Raw genomic sequence first — 19,399 nt, 5'->3', positions numbered from 1 at the left:
GAATAGATCAGATATTGGAAATAAGCACCAGCAAGGGCTTTAGAGGAAGCTAAAATAAATACCATCTCCCTTGTCCTGAATCACTGTTTGTGGATATTTTAGCTGCCGAACCCTTGCACGTTGCCATTCTGAATATGCCAGTGTTATCCCACGTGGTGTGCTGCTTATTAAGAGCTGTTCTGGTAGAAGGCAATGACCTTCTTTTGCCTTGTGTGTGTGTGTGTGTGCCCTGTAACTTGCAAGGATTACAGTAGGTGGTACTGTTGGCATACAGTGTGCTGCTCCCAGTAGCTTATGGTGGATCCTAGGGTACTTCCAATGGCTTAACTTAAAAAAGAAGAAGGTTAAGCTTGTGCTGACGTTGGCTTGAACTTACTGTTTGATTTTACTTTTCTGATTGTTCATGGACTCCCCCTCCCCCTTCACCATTCATTCCATTGCCTTACATCCCTCCCCCCTTGTATTATTTCATCCTCTCATTGTAAAACATCAATGAGACAAGTGTGCATTTGCATATAGAACTGGAGGACATATATGTATTTTGGAACCTTTGCAATTTTTTGTAGTAGGATTTATGTATTTTAATATCTTCGTTTTACACAGTACTGGAGATGTACAGCAAACTAAAAGAGCAGATGAATGTAAAAAGGTGAGTACAATTCTTTTAAGCCAAAGTATTGCTTTTTTATTATTAATGAATGGGTTCATCCACTTGTCTTCTGCAATTACCGATGGGATGCTAAAGACTACTCTGGTCAAGACATATAATGAATCGTGGTTTGCTCTTTGTACTCTTTTCATGTCTTTGTTTCATGCCTGTCATTACAAATGAACAGATGTTATGAGAAAAATTAACCTTTTTGAAGAATTTAATGAGAAAAGAAGCCCTGTCTTTTGCAATACGAAAAAAACATTTTAAGTTCTGTTTGTCACGGTATTTATCACTTTATTTGCTTTAGTATTTTAGAATAGTCTACAAATAACTGATACAGCATAGGAACGGCAAATAAGCTTTCCTTGCTCATAATTTGCTTTTGGCTGCAGTCCTTTGAACATTTTACACAGGTGTAAATCCTATTGAATGCAATGGGAGTGGTTTCTGAATAAGCATGCTTAGGGTTGCACTTTTTCTTTGAAAGCACATTCCAAAGCAGTATTACAACTGTAAAAAAGAAAGAAAAAAGTTATTAATCCTTTCTACTACTTATACATTATAAGTGTCTGTTGTTACCCTGTTTAGTATGAATGTAATTGCTATAATTATAACTCCTGTGGAGTTGTGCAATAAAGCACATTATTACATCTGTCAATTTGGGGTATATATACATATATGTTTCTGTATTTGCATGAAGAACCTGAATGAATTCTGGTGAGAGGCAGTTATGGGTATGAAGGCAACTTATCAAAATGCTAATTTGGCAGCTTCATAATATTTAGTCCTTGCAAGTTTCTCTCTCTCTCTCTCTCTCTCTCTCTCTCTCTCTCTCTCTCGTCTCTTTTTGACTCTGACACTCTTACAATTGTGACTATTTATTTAAAACTTTTTAACCCCTCTCTTCAGCAAAAAAAAAGGGAGGGTATGGCAGGTTACAGATTCTAAGCCTGAAGGCAAGGACTATGACATGGCACAAAGGGAAATGGATTTGACATGGAGAGTAAAAAAAGAAAATACTGGTGCTATTTCTTAGTTACAGAGTTCCTGTAATGACTAGCTCCTAGAAAAATTTCAATGAGAGGAGGAGCTAAAAATTGCTGGTCTTTCTAAAGAGTTGATGGAGAGGTCCTGCAAACCCAACTCTCTCCCTGTCCCGCAGCCTGATTGGATAGCGACTGTAGATAACAGCAGAAGGAGGAGCCTGATCATCATTGCATATGATGGTCACTTCTGCTGATCATGCATTTTTCTTCTATACCACTGATTAAAAGTTAAGCAGTGAAGAGCCAGGGAAAGCATCTCAGCTTGTTAGGCTGCATCTATGCATTATGCACAACCACAATTCAGCACTCTAGCCAGGAGATTGCACTTCATTTTTAAATTATTATTTTTTGGCACAACTGCAAACGTTACACAGATGAAACTACGTACAGTCCTGAGCATGAGTGGGTGGAGCTAGGGGCAGAGTCGGGCGATGTGGCCAGCTGGAAAATGGTGGGGCAAACACAACTCAGACTCAAAACGTGCCAAATAGGAGTGAAGTCTGCAAGCAGACAGCAAGCTCCAGATTGCCAAAGTAGCGAGGCAAGCTGCACACATCACATGGCAATACATGAAATACACGTATATTCACTGCATTGCATTTGCATCTTTTTGGAGAATTTACTGAAGCAAAGCAAAGGGATTAGCCAAATCGTTGCTAGCATGGTGACATGTTTTGGATTGCAACTCCCATCAGCCCCATTCAGCACAGCTCATAGGAGTTGTAGTTGAAAACATCTGGAGGGTGCCAGGTTGGCAAAGCCTGCGCTAGCCTAAATAAGCCATTTATGGCCAGGATTCTTAGCAGATATTATTATAGCTAAGGATGAACAGCAGCTAGAGGGCATATGGTGTAGAACTCTCCACAAAGGTGGCCAAACATGTACCTGTACTAGGACAGCTTTTCATCTCCCTCTGCCTCCCCATTTACTCCTTTTGAGACCCTAATCTATTTGCACGAAACTGCTCAGACTGTTTTATTAGGATTATGTTCAGATGGTAAACAACAACAACAACAACAACAACAACAACAACAACAACAACTCCCCCCCTTCTTTTCTCCAGATATTATTCTGCTTTAAAGACTATGGAACAGCTAGAAAACATCTACTTTCCTAGAGTTAGTCAGTATCGGTTTTGTCAGATAATGATTGAAAACCTTCCAAAACTTCGTGAGGAAATTAAAGAGATTTCCATGTCTGATCTGAAGGACTTCCTAGAGAGTATTCGGAAGCATTCGGATAAAATTGGTGAAACAGCAATGAAGCAGGTATGTTTGCTGAAATCTAAGCATATTCAAGCTTGACTAAACCAATCGTTATTTAGCCTCAGTTCATCTGCTTACCTGGCCTTATGTGACAAGAGGTGCTGCACAAACACCTTCCTTCCCTCTGCATCCCCATGGGTGCCTGACTTGTGCAAACTTTCTCTCACATTTTCAAAATGTAGGAATTGCATGAATCCAACCTGTGTTGGTCTACTCAACTGGAAAATATTTCTGTCTTGCGTGACTTTGTGGGATCCACCTGAAGAGATAAGCCGCATCCCTCCTTCTGCTCCCTTGGCCATTACTTGTCTTTGCTTTTGTAGGACCATAAATGAATTGCATGTGATCTTTTGTGTGTGTGTGTGTGTGTGTGTGTGTGTTCAATGGCGTGTTTTGCTATTACAGGCACAGCAGCAGAAAACCTTTAATACTGGTCTCCAGAAGCAAAACAATTTACGTTATGGGAAGAGTCCATATATAAATAATGATGGCATTCCAGAGCCAAGGAATAAAATTATTTCAAAACAAAACCTTGAAGAGGAAGAGGAAGAACACGAAGATGAGGTATTTTGATCTCAAATAATTTTCCTTCATTTTACTTGTTCTTATTTTTCAGCCTTTAGGAAACAATCCTGAAATAGGTGGAAGTGAATCTTAGAGTCTCTCAGGGGGCTTGTGGTAACCCGTTCAACCATCTAGCCTTCTTTTCTTTTTGAACAGCAATTTTCCCCACAAAAAGGCCCTCAGTTTTACAAAGCAATTCGCCACATCAAATGGGGTACAGTAAGAAAGCTACTGGTTGAGGAAAGTGGTTTTTGGATTTATTTATTTATTACCATACTCACTTGTACAAAGTACTGGCACATCTTTTTTGCCATTTTGTGCTGACAGCCATGACACTTTTATCAGTATGTGAGTCTCAGCACCACAATTTTTTTTTTTACCAAATAAAGCACAGATTATAACCTTTATTTTTATCCCATGAGGAAAGACTGGAGAAATAAGTGCTCACTGAATATTATTCAGGCAATTTTGATTTGACTTTAATATTTGTAGAAGGGAATCATACCTTTATCAGGCCTTTATCTGTCAAGGGCACCCGTACAATTACCAAAATGGCTGAATAACTGATCATGGCAGAGTCTGCCTCCTATCTAAATGCTGGCATCCAATTTGGCTTACTGTTATTAGTTTCCAATGCTCATTTGATTTATGAATATCATGCTGTAGCTGAATGTGTTTTGTTTTGGATCCCTTCCTTCAGGTTTTGACAGCTCACGATCTGGTAGATTTTTCTCCTGTTTATCGATGCTTGCATATTTACTCAGTTCTGGTACGTATATATTTCTTTTTTGTTTGGGGATTATTTTATTTTATTTTTTACATTCCTCTTATCCTTTTGTCTGTTTTCTCTCTGTGTCTCAAAACTACATGAGTTTTCGCAAGACCATTGCAGCTACCTTAACAGAAATCCACTTGTGTTCTAAAAATAACTGTGAGTGTGCTGTTTCTGCCAATTTCTGTTGACATCCTTTAGTTCTATTAATGAATCCTTTAGTTCCATTCATAATTTCTGTAACAGGATTTTTATAAGATTGTGTCCACATATGTCCCTTCCATTCAGGGTAGGAATTCATGAGAGATTTCCAGTTTTTGTTATTGGGTGATCAGGAGAGAGAGAACCTGTTTCTTGGTAGCAACAGAGAAACCATAATTGCTATCCCAACAGAGCATCCTTCGTTCCAAATTAATTATGGTTCTTGTGTTGTTTTAGATAAGAATATGCTCACTATGTAGGGTAAAGAGCCCACTCCAGCAAAAGCGTTAAATATACCTAAATTCATATGTAATTTCAGTGGGAGAATTAAGAATAAGCTTAAGTTGCTCCCATTGAAAGGTACAGGAATGAAAAAATTTTGTGTTCTGTTGGAGAGTTGCAAGATCTTGCTCATGTAACAAATTTGACAAATATGACTCATATGGAAAAAACCAAAACCATGAACAACTCAAGTGGCAAAATGGAAACTTTAGAGGTTTCCGAAGATAAAATTGTAACTAGTAGCTTTGATACAGTAAAAATACTGTACTACTGTTGCTGATTAGGCATCATAAGCCTTTTCACTGGTTGGAAACTAGCTTTTGTGTGCTTTGTTTCTTGAATAGTCATGGTGATGGGGAGCAGTGGTCAGGACTGGGACCATGACAGGGGAAGGGATTTAACCCTTTCCCCCCTGCTGTGGAACTGATATGGACCACCCACCCCCACAGTTGCTATTTACTTTGTGCATTTAGGAAGAATGCTACTTGAAAACCGTAAATGCTGTAAATGCTCCCGCTAGGTAAATACTGTGCTGTATTTGCAATTATGCAACAGTAGTTGTTTCAGAATTACATGTTGCTCTTGGCTGAAGATGAAAACTCACATGGCATGGTAAGTACTTACATACGTAGGTGTCCGTTCACTGAATCTATTTTTGGAGTAATAGAAAGTACTGTATAGTTTTCTTGATCTGATAATGTAAACCACCAGCTTAGTTTACAGATCTTGTATTTTTAAATAATCTTTCAGCTTTGCATTTTGAGGAAGCCATCTGGGTGTACTGGGTATTTCCATGTCTGCAATTTCTTATTACGGTACCCAATATATCTTTCTGCTTTGAATTTACTAATTAATGGAAACCTAAATAAGTAAGCTAAGCTAACCACAAGAGCAGTAAAGCTGAACTTGAGCAGTTTAAGAGGGTTAAAAAAATAATAATTCAGCTTACATGCAAATTACATTAATTTCAGTATATACAGATGAGTCGATTTTTGTTGTGGTTTTTAAGTAGACAGATGGTTCTTTCTGAATGAATCATCACGATAAAAAGATCTAAATAGATTTTTTTTATTTTCTACATTATGAAGAACTCTGAGAGTCATGGGACCATTCCCCCCCCCCCCATAGAAAATAGAAACCACCAAAGTATAGAGTGTGGCCGTTAAATAAGTGCCACAAATAGATGTTTATTTTAAATATTAAATGAAGTCTTAGCAATGTTAATCATGAAGTATCAAGGAAAGGGAAAAGCACACCAGAAAAAGGTTTGTTCTCATTTTACTCAAATTGATATTCCACACCACATAACTATACTACTGAACATATTGAAACTATTAAGGAAGATAATGCCCTTAAAAGCAATGCCTACTCTATTTACGGTAGCCCCAGTCAGTGTGACATCTTTAGATCTGGGCACACTATGATGTTTCCAAACCTGAATATAACCATCTAATTAAAATTTTGCATGATGTAAGGGAGAAATAGCTGGGGGTTTTCTCCCTCCCCCCCTCTCCCCCCCCCATCCCACACTTTCAAAACTGCACTTATGCATGATCTGGATAGATTTCTTGAGTGCTGAATTTCTAAAGTACTTTGCAAGAATATGACTTTGTTGCTAGATGCAGATGGATGAGAACACAACTATGCTCAATTTATATACCAAATGGTACCCATTTCCTTTTTCATAGCAAAATATAATCAACTTTAACCATGTTGCAGAATAGTAGTAAATGATATTTGGAAACTTTAAACTTCAAACAACATAAATGGGTTTCTTTAATGTTGGAAGAACTAGCCCTGATTTCTTATTACCAGTAGAAAAGCAGTCAGTACTTTTGGCTGACCTTTCAACATTGTAACACCACCACCCCCATTTTACATTTTCAACTAAATTTAAGATTCTTGGCAAAGCATCCTTCAATAAAGTTGATACCCTTCCAAGGCCAAGACGTCAGGAATGATTGTCAGCTTTTCATGTTGTTTTAAATTTCATCAATTGGTGGTGGAAACTTAACATTGAACAAATCCTTGAGAGGCAAGATATTTCCCCCATGGCTATTGAAATGACACAAATCAGCGCTGTAAGTTTTCTTATAAATGATGCGAAATGGAAAAGAAAATGTTCTTTTTGTTCTAAGTAAGGAGTCGTTGAATGTCAACTTGCTGTTCAAGAGCATTGTCAAAATGAGTTTGTTGAACTAAATGTGAAATTAGGGGTGGGGAACAGGTTCCTTCTGGTAGGCTGGATCCTGAACTCCATCATTCCTAGTGGACCACTTTGACATTTGGGCGGGTCCACACTCCTGTCAGTCACCTGATGTCACAAATGAATGTCTCAAATGAAGTGCTTTTGGGTGTGTTTAGAGTATTGCCATTCCACAAACGTAACATTCATTTTTGTGTGTGTACTTTCACAAGATTTTTTAAAAAAGGTGTATGTATATATTTATTTCTCCTTTAGGGCGATGCAGAGACATTTGAAAATTACTATAGAAAACAAAGAAGGAAACAAGCAAGACTAGTGTTGCAGCCGCAGTCAAACATGGTACTTAATTTTCCTTTTAATGGAGATTGGTCTGTTTTAAAATACTTAACATATCAGATAACTGAAACTGTTTATACATATATATATATTGTGTTCTTTTCTTAAAGCATGAAACGGTGGAAGGTTACAGAAGATACTTCAGTCAGATTGTAGGGTGAGTTCCAAAACATGGGTGTCTGTTGCTCTCCTGCTTCATAGGCCTTTCTTTGTGGTAGCTTTTGACTCTTCAGCTTGTTCAGTGTTGAATTGAAGCAATGCGAACTGCATTTTTGCCTAACCTTTTGACTGCTGCCTGCTTCAGATGTTGCCAGATGCCTGGAAGGCAGTGCGGGGGGGGGGGAAGCAAATAACTCATCTTGCGCTTACTCTCAGAGTGGGGGTTTCCAGTGCAACCCTCCTCTCCCTTCTCTTTTCCCTGGCCCCACAGAGAATTGCCACTCTCATCGGTGTATGTGTACCATAAACTCACTGACTGTCTGTTCGGATAGGAGAAATTGGTTCTGTCCCACAACCTCGCCTCCCCACTGGTGGGGGTCACAAATTAGCTTTATGGCTGCTATTGCAACTCAGTTGCTAGTTTCAAGGCAAATGACAAAGGGTGGCTTTCAGCCTCAAGGTGGTTTGTGTAATCCTGTTAAACACCCTCTAGCAGCAAACCCCATAAAAATTGGTAACGCTGGTTTACACCTGTGTGTGTGTGTGTGTGAGAGAGAGAGAGAGAGAGAGAGAGCAAGAAAGAAAGAAAGAGAGAAAGAAGAAGCGGGTTGTTGTTTGGTTATTTATGATTTTAACGGCGATTATCCCACTTAACTATTTTCCATGTGTTCAGTTTTTTTGTAGTAGAAGATCACATTTTACACGTAACCCAAGGATTGATAACGAGAGCTTACACTGATGAGCTTTGGAACATGGCGCTTTCAAAGATTATTGCAGTCCTTAGAACTCATTCGGTAAGTGAGAAAAGTAAGGGGGTGGGGAATCCAGGCCCATGATTGTGAGGGTGTTGTGGGTTATTTTGTAATTAAAAATTGCTCAGATTTGGGGGAGAGCCTGACAAGCTTTTGTTTGTCCCACCCGCAGACTCAGGCTGTGAGGCACAGCCCTGGGCAATCTGCATAATCCCTGGCTAATTTACAACTCCCCGGGTCTTCCAAACTGTGGCCTTAGTCCGGCAGTTTAGAATATGCAGAGTTAATCTGCTGTTATTATTGCAATCCGTCCTAATTAGTTTCAACTGACCTCTTCATTAGATCAGATTGAATTAGTTTAGTGCTGAAAGCAGCACCAGGAAATAGTTCCTAATTATCATTCCGAAACCCCTGTTTCCAAAATAAACTTCACCAGCAGAACACTTAGGGCTGCCCTCTTTTTTTTTGGTACTTCTGTTGCAACATGGGCACAATGCCTTGGATCTCTTTCCAGCTACTTGAAACTGGAACAGTGTTGTTAATTTAATATCTGTATTATTGGGTTGAGGGATAATTAATCACTATATAATGTGTGTCATTTAATGCAAAGTTATTTTTGCTCAATTTGCCCAGCTGAATACCTGCACGAGAAAGAGTGGAATAGCTTCAATTGCTTAGGAGCATTCAAATTTGGGAAACTGCCCTATAATATAAGTCAAGCCATTGGTCCATCTAGCTCAGTATCGTCTACACTGACTGGCAGCAGTTGTCCAGGGTTTCAGATTTGGGTCTCTGTCAGCCCTACCTGGAGATGCCAGAGATTGAATTTGGGACATTTTGCATGCAAAGCAGATTCTCTAACTATTGCTGACAGAATGGGACGGTGGCAACCTGTGTGGTGTCAGTTGTGATTAAAAAATAATATTCACACTACCTCACAAAAATAGCAGTAATAGTATTCATTTATTACCCACTCTTCATCCAAAGATCCCAGGGCACAAAACAAATATTTAAAACACAACATTGTTATTTCAAAAACAAGTCCATCAATATAAGGGCATTCCAACAACAACAACAACAACAATTGGTTAAAAAATTTTTTGAAACACAATATGTGCTTTTTACCTTTCAGTCCTATTGCACTGATCCTGATCTTGTTTTGGAGCTGAAGAATCTGATTGTTGTGTTTGCTGACACCTTGCAGGTTGGTGGTAAAATACTTTGTTGCAAGCATTTCCTTGGGTGTCCATTTGCAGCCCTTCTGTTGCCCAACTCAGTTCAATTCAATGTGTAAACAGTAAACCAGGGAAATGTATTATTTAAGGATATATACCAAGGATACCTTTATGTATTGATTGCAAGCATCAACTCTTTAAAATTTTGCAGTATCACATTCTCACTTATACTCACTTGCAGCAACAGCAACTTTTAAAATATTGTTTTTAAACACTGTTTTCCTAGGGCTACGGGTTTCCTGTGAACAGGCTCTTTGATCTTTTATTTGAGATAAGGGACCAGTACAATGAAACACTGCTTAAAAAATGGGCTGTATTGTTCAGGTTAGTGTCACAGAATATGAAGACCCTGTTTCAAAGTGATGTTAATCAGTTTTGGTTGTTCTTTCGGTGGCTATATAGTTGCATATATCCAGCCAGGGGATTTCACTTAAAGGGGAAAAAATTCTAGCTCTTTATAATTATTGTCAAAGTTACAATTGAAAGTGTGTGTGAAATGTGTGAAAGATGGAGCAAGACCACAGTGTCCTACATAGTCTTTGTTTATCTCCATGGCTAACAGAAGCTGTCTAAATTACACAAAATAAACAAATACCTGAAGTCCCACGGGTTTCTGTTTCCTACCCTTGGACACTCTGCCTAACAGGCAATCACTTTTAAATAGTGCTGCCTCTGCTTCTATGTATTCCTTCCCACCAGCGGTTCACAGCTGTTCCTGTCCCCAGACTTTGAGTGCTAGCAATTAGATGGTTCGGGAGCAGCCTGTGACACCAGAGATCAGCACATGCTTAGCTCTCAGCGTTGAAAGCTGTAGAAGTGCTTAACTTTGGTTAGATTGTGCCCCGAATACGTTTACCGTGCGCTTTAGTATTTATGTTTCTAATATGCTCATTTGATTGCACAGGGATATTTTTGAAGCAGATAATTGCAGCCCGATTCCCGTCTCAAATGAAGAAGAGTACAAAATTGTCATTAGCAAATTTCCCTTTCAAGATCCGGAACTTGATAAGGTAAGAAAACACACACTGTGCAAAAAGCAACTGAGGAGGCATTCTGATGATCCTGCAAACCAAGTGTACTCACTCCCTCTTTCCTCTCTTCCATGTGCACATAGAAGAGGAGGCTTCTTCCAGTTAGTGGCAAACCATTGTAATTTTGTTTGAATGTGGCAAACTGGTTTGCTCAAATCCTAGTTTGCCTGCAAACTAGGGTCAATTTTCAATATGTGTCTGGTCTGCACAAATTTGTTTTTGAAGTGTATGTATTTCCATCCTGGGACTTTGGGGTGAAGTATAGATACTTAAAACAATTAATAAGTAAATATTATTGTCTCAGTGCAGATGTAACAATTAGTTAGGGGTTAAGGCGAGGACAATGGGATTGTGTGCCTGGGCCTTTCTCATCTCATCTTTTTTACCCAATCCTCTTTTTCAGTGCTTAGGTGTTCTGGGCATTAATCCACTGAGACAGCAGTACGCACTTGTAGAATCCTGTAAAAGGAGAAATAACCTGATGAATTAGTGTGTTTTGCTTTTTGTTTTTAAAAAGCAAAACTTAGAGTACTTATAGCCTCCCTCGCCTTTTAAAATTAAATTTATACAGCTTGGAATGTATGGCTGTATTTGTGCTCCCAGCTTGGAGGCATCTGAATACTGTAGCATGTTTTTATATGATGAATTGGGTAGTCAGTCTCTTGCCCATCAGATGTTAGGAATGGCATCCCTCTCCCTATGCAGAAAGGGAGGAAACTCTTATGACTATAGAGATATCACAGCCAAATATATCTTAGCATAGGCATCCCCAACCTTCGGCCCTCCAGATGTTTTTGACTACAATTCCCATCATCCCTGACCACTGGTCCTGTTAGTTAGGGATCATGGGAGTTTTAGGCCAAAACATCTGGAGGGCCGCAGGTTGGGGATGCCTGGCTTAGCATATGATATTAAGGTCCTTTTCTCCAACCTGCTTAGCTTTAGTCACTTTGAAATGCAGCGTAACATGGCACATATGTGTTTTGTTTCCACAGCAGGGTTTTCCAAAGAAACTTCCAATGTCTCAGTCAGTGCCTCAGATTTATATCCAGGTCAAAGAATTCATTTATGCAAGCCTTAAATTTTCAGAGTCACTTCATCGCAGGTAAGCATTTACAAAAGCTGTGTGTGTGTGTGTGTGTGTGTGTGTAAGACATGTAGGACATATATATATATATATATATATATATATATATATATATAGAATAGAATAGAATAGAATAGAATAGAATAGAATAGAATAGAATATACATACAAGAAGAAAGGGTTGGAACTCAGAACACAAGGTGTGCTATCTAAAGGTCCCAGGTTCAATTGTATCCCAGGTAGGTAAAGGTAAGACTCCTCTCCGAAACCCCTGTGAGCTGCTGTCAGTCAGCATAGGTAATGCTGAGCTAGATGGAGCAATTGCGAATATGGTAAGATGCAGTATATCAATGCATGTATGAAGATGACTGCGTTACCAGATAAGGAATCTGCAAAATCAAACAGCTGGCAGTCTCCTTGCAACTAGGGATATATATATCCAAACTCATGTATTAGTTATATTGATGGAAGAAAGATTTTGGTCTTGAAGTTATTGATCGTTGTTATTATTATGTATTTCATTTCTATACTGCTTTATATTTTTGAGGGGGGAAATCTCAAAGCGGTTTACAACACATCAAACAAAGCAATCCAGAAAAAGGCACTACAGTAAAAAGGCAAATACAAAATATACATTCAAAGCTATGTAATTAACAGGAAACAAAAATATTATCTTAAGAGTTCAAAATAAAACATTATGAAGGAGGTCAACTACAGAATGCCCGTTTAAAGCATTTAATGCAACTACAGAATTCTTGAAGCGACTAGCATGAGTTTGGCCAAACTGCGGGAGGCAGTGAAAGATAGGCGTGCTCTGGTCCATGGGGTCACGAAGAGTCGGACACGACTGAACAACGACTGAACAACAACAGAATGCACATTTAATGCTGCCAAGTTAACAAAAAAATCTTAAACATTTCGAAAGAAAACATAACTAAAGGAAGTCAGATATAAAATGGATATAAAGAGCAGCAGAATTATCAAGAGAACAAAGTATTGTCATAATTATGAAGTTTTGAGTGTATATTTTACTTCCTTCTGTAATGTTTTCTTCTGGATTGTTTGGTGTTTTAATGTAGGTTGTAAGCCGCTTTGATATTTTGTTCCATAAATATTTAAAGTGGTATAAAAATGCAATGAAAATAAGTATAGAACATATCTGCTCCTGTTGCTGCCAATCCCGCTAGTAGTGGTTCACGGCAGGGAGGCGGTTGCAGAAGCCAGACTTGATGGCCTTGGATCTGCACCAAGAAAAAGCCAGGATGGGCTATGATATGGAAATATGGCTAACACCAGGCATGTTTTTCTAAATCTTCATGGGATTTTCTGGAATTTGCTCTGTGGGGTTCATCTCATTGCCATCCCAACGTGGACTATAGGGAAAGTTTTTATGGGCCTGGGAATAGAGCCCTCCACTGTTAGTGAAGTGATAGACAGATTGAAACTTTAATGTAGAGCGGCAGGTCAATGTGAACTGGGAAGCAAAATCCTTTCCACATCAGTAGCAAAGTGAGGTTTGTGAAACCCATAGCATCGTATTCAACCATGTCAGTTCCAAAGTGACTAAGAAATGCCACAACGTACTCTCTTCTCTTATGGTAACCCTGAGTAATATACTGTACCATGTTGGTTAAAAGCTGACCTACTTGGGGCACATGAGTCAGCCTCCACCTGGAAAAGCAGGGGTGTGAAGGGCAGAAGATCGTCCAAGGCTATGTTCGATTCATGGAGACAGATACAATTTGGGAAAGTTGGGGCAAACCTGAGTAGCTTCTGTATGTCTCCTTGTTAGGGACCACCTTCATTCTCTCTCCCCCTCCCCCATCCTTCAGCATTACATTTTACTTTAAGAATCATTCAAAATATTAAGACATTCAGGTTCTAATAGATGGGAGAAATTCATTACAAAAATTCATTTCAAAAAAGGCTTCCATTTAAGCCAGTCTGAAAAATATTGCTTGGTTCTAACTGGATAAAATGTGCAGTTCTCTTTTGCTTTCAGAAATCTGGAAGCTATTTCCAGTTTGTCATCAAGCTTTGTGCACTGTTGACAACTGTAAATTGCTCTCCCTTCACACATACTGAACTAATAAATAAATAAGACTTCTGGGTCCTCATCTCTAACCAGGAACTATTAAAATATGCAGATGATTACTCTTTCCCAATTATGCTATGAACATAGTTCAGGTTTTACACAAATGCATATCTTTAAAATTTGTTAAACTGTTAACAAAGCAGTTGCTTGACTGATGGCCTGTCCTCTATTGGAGCTGAACAGATTTCTACTTAGTTATCCGGGAAAGGAGAAAAAAGGCTGCACAATTATTTTAAAGTTTCACCAGTGGTTTAAATCATTCATTTTCAAAGCATCTTAAATTTTTGCATTTCAGTTCAACAGAGATAGATGATATGCTTAGAAAATCTACAAATTTGCTGCTGACTCGAACTTTAAGCAGTTGTTTACAGAACCTCATAAAAAAGCCTCACATAGGTTTGACGGAGGTAAGTTTTGAAATGCATGCTTCAGTATTCTGGGTTCTCTTGTGCATAGTTCTCTGATTCTTCAGACTTTCCCTAAGAGCCGTGCATGTCCTCCAAAGCTTCTCAACTAGAAGCTCCTGAAAGGGAACATGCCCACCAGTATAACTATTCTTTGCTTGCACTCTGCGGTTACAAAGGGGAGTTTGGGGCACATTCAGTCTAGAGCCCTCTCTTGGGTTCACTCAGCATAATGGCGACACTTAACAAGCCCAGGAAATTATCACCACCCTGCATGAACTGTGATGAATGATATAGGATGCATTGTCCTCTCCAAGAAATGGGAATTCTGTAGTTGGCACAATGTTGCTTCTTAGTAGATAATGTATTAGATAATCCTTAGCAGATAGTAGTAGGTTCTTGGAAGGTGGAAAATTTGCTTCTTGTAGCAATCCATTTACAACCTTGTAGCTTTTGCATATGATGTGTGTGTCAGTCAGTATTGCGAATAAGCATTCTGAATAATCTCCTTTAAATTAGTTGTGTCTCTTCTGTTATAGTCGAATCAAGTTCAGTTGCATATTGCAAGTGTGGTTTATCAGAATTTGTTCCTTTTCTGTGTTTTTTGTTGTTGTTAAAGCTGGTGCAAATTATCATAAACACAACGCATTTGGAACAAGCATGTAAATACCTTGAGGACTTTATAACCAACATTACAAATATTTCACAAGAAACTCTTCATACTGCAAGACTCTATGGTCTGTCGACGTTTAAGGTATGTGAAGTTACCATCTTTTGGTTAACATTTTTAAATACACAGGTCCCAACCAAGGAAGCCAATTATTCTTTTCTAGGTGTAGCTTGGTTTCATGCTCTGTTTTGGGAGGCAGGTTATGAATGTAACAGCCAGGAATGTGTAACTCCACCAAAAATATTATGCAACACTACTGTGGCTTTAGTTCATTATTATTGTGGGGCAGATGTCATTGTTTTTTGATGGTTGTCTTAATTTAAATTGGCATGATCTCATTCAAGTTAATCCATGATGAACTGTGTGCCATATAGGTTTTGATGGGATCATACTGGGGAGGAGGCAAAAATGGAACATGTTTGTGCCCAATATTGTCAAAGCTACACCTACATATTTCTCAAACTTGATCATACATGTTGGTAGTTATCTCAGACTGTTTTTAATTAGCAAAAGCATGACATTGTTTCCAAAGGGAATACATGTGAAAGAATGTTTTAATCAGGTTGCCTGGCTAGAATTATTGCACTAGCATCACATGCCTTCCATACATCATTGTGGTCCCTGATCACCTTTAGATTTGTCCTCTGCTCTGGAAGTTTGAAAGCCACAAACAAACTTCTTCTGCCATTAGGACTTGGAATAAGAAGCAGTTTCTCACTCCTTGTATGTATGCACAATGATTAGCATCGAGTTTTACTCAGAGCAAATCTACCACATTGGCCCAAATATAAGGTGCACCCGAATATAAGCCACACCTTTAAAATTGGAGGGGGGGGAGAGAAAGGAAAAATACCCAAATATAAGCCGCTCCCATCCTCACTGATCCTGGTTGCGTACTGGGAGGGGGGGAGCTGCGCTGTGTTGCCGGTGGCCTTTCCCCTTCCTCGCTCTCTCCTTTCCCGGCCTTGGGGGAGAGGACGGGGGGGGGGACTATGCACGGGGTGGGTGCCGCTTTGCTGCGCTCCTGGTGTGTTTGCCCTGAGCTCCTGGCTGCATACCGTAAGGTCGCAAATATAAGTCACACTTTAACTTTTCACGGAAAAGTGAGGCTTATATTCAGGCCAATACGGTATTGAAACGAATGTGTCTAACTTAGTCATGTTCATTAATTTCAGTGGGTATACTCCGTGTATAACTTAATTCAGCTGGTCTTCAGCTGGGGGTCAGGACCCACTGGTAGGTCTTGGCCTAATCCAGCGTGGGGAACAGCAGGAGCACTAAAAGGTAAAGGTAAAGGAGCCCTAGCCCTGACAGTTAAGTCCAGTTGCGAACGACTCTGGGGTTGCGGCACTCATCTCACTTTACTGGCCGAGGGAGCCGACGTTTGTCCACAGACAGTTTTTCTGGGTCATGTGGCCAGCATGACTAAGCCGCTTCTGGTGAAACCAGAGTAGCGCACGGAAACACCGTTTACTTTCCCGCCAGAGCGGTACCTATTTACTGCAAATACATGGGGACAGATTAAGCAACTGGCATCCAAATGCATATTGGCATAAAAAGTGTGTCCTGGATTTGGAAAGGTCGAAGATTATTGACTCAGTTGAATACCACCTCATGTCTCTAAGTCCATACTGGTGAGTTTCTATGTAACTTATACCCTACTACCCTGTCGGATTTCTGGTTGAATCTCTCTCTCGCGCTCTCTCTCTCTCTCTCCCTCCCTCTCTCTCTCTCTCTCTCTCTCTCTGTGTGTGTGTGTGTGAGAGAGAGAGATAGAGAGAGATAGAGAGAGCTTTCCCCTTCCTTGTCTGCAAGACAGTGAACATTATCCATTTGCCAGGATAATGTACAGGTTATTCATATTTTACACCTGAGCAAAAACAATGCGACTCGGAGCCAAAATAAAATGGCAGAAATACAAGATGGCTTGTGCTAATGTTCGATCCCCCCCCCAACAATTGGAATAGCCATTCTTCCCCCCCCAGCCCCATTTCACATACTGTTTTTAAAACTCTTCAGCTACAAATTCAGTTTGGTAGGTAGAGTGAGGAGCTGTTGTTTTGAGAAACCTGGTTCATACACCCTTTGGGCTTATGGGACATTTTATGGATTATTCAATCCTAGCTACGGTATTTCCCAGAGGCAAAAAAATATTTGTTGAGATTTTAAATAAATAAAACATGTGGAGTGGTAATGTAAAACGTAGCATAGGTTCAAAGTTGATTAATTTAGTCCTATAAATTTGATGCGTTTTGTAAAATAAGTGACGAATACACAAAAACAGGCATTGGTTGGTTCCATGACAGCTATATATTCCATTTCAAATAATTGGCTTATTGTGTATATACCCAAATGCAACAGGATTTCACAGACCAACAAACTAAACAGGATTATTCCTACTGAGGCTAGTTCTGTCTTCGGTACTTTTAATTTTGTAACTAAATCTTAAAATAAACCTATCAAATTCCAATGTTAATCTCTGTTGTCAAGGTTAACGGAGGACATAAGAAGGATAAAGGCATGCTCAAAGGAATTAATACCATGCTCCTGAATTTTCAGCCCTGGGAACACTTAATTTGAGGAGTTGCACTATTATGAATTTTATAACCTACACAGGATTTGCTGCATTGTGGCTTTGATCCCATGGGTTGGTTTTGTTGAAATATGGAACCACATTTTATGAACTTCCAAACAGAATCTTATTTTCATATAATAGAATCATAGAATTGCAGAGTTGGAAGGGACTTCAAGGTCCACCTAGTCCAGCCCCTTGCAACTAGATCATCATACATGACAGACAGCCATCCAGCCTTTGTTTAGCAGGGCACTAGAGAAATCCTTAGAATCCTCTTGGTTGCTGTAGCTGCTTAATACAAATATTTATTATAACTATTTCTTACTGGGAATCTGCCTTGCATAAAAATAGTGGCTGTCTCTGCAGCTAGGTGTCTCATCCACCCCCAAATAGAAAAGGACACACATGGCAAACTTCCTTTGGGCCATCAGGGAATCCAGCAGCACAGGACTCAACATTACTAGCCCTGGGCCTGGAATTAGAGTGGTGGCAGGTGCAGGGCAGAATAGGTAAAATTGATGCAAGGACGATGCAAGGAGCTGTCAGGCAAGGCTGCTTTCAAGAAGCTAATGGACTCTTCTTTTCTATGATCGTTGAGAAAAGTTTTGCTCATGGATGGAGGGGTTACCCCTTTGCGGCTGAAAAGATCTCAGAGCTATTCTTCCCTTCCATGGATCCTGGTTTTTTGGGGTGGGGTGGGGTTTGATGCAGAGAGAAGGTAGACGAAAGAGAAGAGTCTTTGGCTCTCCCTTCCCATCCTCCTGACAGTCATCAGTTTTCACTCTTCTGCTCAGACAAACTCATTATGGTTTCCCATGTGCCATGTTTAACATTGACGTTAGGACTAGGAAGCTCGACAAGTCATAGGAACAGGGGCTATGGGCAGTCCTGTTAAACTTGTGCTTAATTATTCAAGGTGCACACAGTTTCTTTTTAGTTGGTTTGGAAAATGTTGTTCTGGTTGCTCTGTAGCCTTGGTCTAGTCCAGGGGTAGTCAACCTGGTCCCTACCACCCACTAGTGGGCATTTCAGGATTCCAGATGGGCGGTAGGGGGTTCTACGGCACATGTTACTGCAGCACTGGTTGGGCGGTAAGGAAATTTTACCATCGAGAAAGATGCATTAGTGGGCGTTAGGTATAAAAAGGTTGACTACCCCAGCCTAGAAGTTGGTTGAGTGGAACTCTGGAACCCAAAGACAGTTTTAGTGAAAGTTTTAATGGATATTCCATGTGAAACCAGTTGTAGCAATAGCTGTTTTTTTTGTTCCTGTGTCCCTCATTATTATGTTCTGTGAGAGTTCACAGTTTGCTACCTATGTGTATGCTGCATCTTATGTATACTCAAGAAAGGAATGTGCTAGCTAGTCTTCTGTGCTTTGATTTAACCTTTTCTTTCTTTCAATTTTCACTCTGGGATTAAGTAGAAGTATTAATGAAGGGCCTCTGTATCAAGCTATATGAACATTATCTAATTATCTGTGGGACCATGCTGTGACTGTCATTTGCAGTATCTAAGCTCCTGGAACAAAACAAAACAAAAAATCCAAAATTAATTGCAAACAAAGCCCAGCCAGGTTATAAAGGCATACCCCTTTGTAGATTCTCTCCCCACCTGCTCTCTATATTACTAAAAACATATTATTTTTACCCCAGAGAATCACACCAATGCATACGCTTCACTTGTGATGGAAAATCCTTTTTTTATTAATCCTTGTGTACCTTCTTATGGAAAGCTGAATACATCTCATCAGCCTAGCTATCCTGCCGTTTGGCATGCTCTGCTCTTGTTAACTGCATCTCCTGGAGGCAAATTGTATCAGTCTTAATATGTTAAAAAATAACTTGGATTTCTCTCTTGCCATTCTGTTTTTTTTTAATGATACACCTTATGCAAAATAGTGTTCTGTGATTTCTTACAGCAGAAGGTTCGTAGATTTCAAATTTATTGGTTCCAGTGTCTTTTTTAAAAAAAAAAATATTAGTGAAGTGTCTAGATGCTCTACATAAATAACTATAGCAATCCAGATTTAGTTTAAAATACATCCTTACCAATAAGAATATACAGTT

At 39.5% G+C, this 19,399-nt stretch overlaps 1 protein-coding gene across 6 annotated transcripts in view; it reads left to right on the top strand.

Annotated features, from left to right (window-relative positions):
- EXOC6 (exocyst complex component 6) overlaps window positions 1–19,399 on the top strand; it is a 92,696-nt gene that overhangs the window by 24,297 nt on the left and 49,000 nt on the right. For 4 of the 6 annotated variants that reach the window (XM_033149273.1, XM_033149276.1, XM_033149278.1 and 1 more), the window contains exons 5-17: window positions 604–649; window positions 2,762–2,966; window positions 3,369–3,527; window positions 4,228–4,296; window positions 7,244–7,327; window positions 7,435–7,481; window positions 8,157–8,277; window positions 9,368–9,439; window positions 9,697–9,794; window positions 10,375–10,480; window positions 11,497–11,606; window positions 13,978–14,089; window positions 14,706–14,840. In XM_033149273.1, the coding sequence (XP_033005164.1) occupies window positions 604–649; window positions 2,762–2,966; window positions 3,369–3,527; window positions 4,228–4,296; window positions 7,244–7,327; window positions 7,435–7,481; window positions 8,157–8,277; window positions 9,368–9,439; window positions 9,697–9,794; window positions 10,375–10,480; window positions 11,497–11,606; window positions 13,978–14,089; window positions 14,706–14,840 (1,364 nt within the window). The remainder of the gene's footprint in view (window positions 1–603; window positions 650–2,761; window positions 2,967–3,368; window positions 3,528–4,227; window positions 4,297–7,243; window positions 7,328–7,434; window positions 7,482–8,156; window positions 8,278–9,367; window positions 9,440–9,696; window positions 9,795–10,374; window positions 10,481–11,496; window positions 11,607–13,977; window positions 14,090–14,705; window positions 14,841–19,399) is intronic. The other 2 variants (XM_033149275.1, XM_033149279.1) reach the window with 1 other exon arrangement.

The sequence above is a fragment of the Lacerta agilis genome, chromosome 5 (assembly GCF_009819535.1).
Source record: "Lacerta agilis isolate rLacAgi1 chromosome 5, rLacAgi1.pri, whole genome shotgun sequence".
Classification (NCBI taxonomy): Eukaryota; Metazoa; Chordata; class Lepidosauria; order Squamata; family Lacertidae; genus Lacerta; species Lacerta agilis.
The sequence above is the reverse complement of the archived record's forward strand: the minus strand, read 5'-3'. Positions and strand labels throughout refer to the sequence as shown.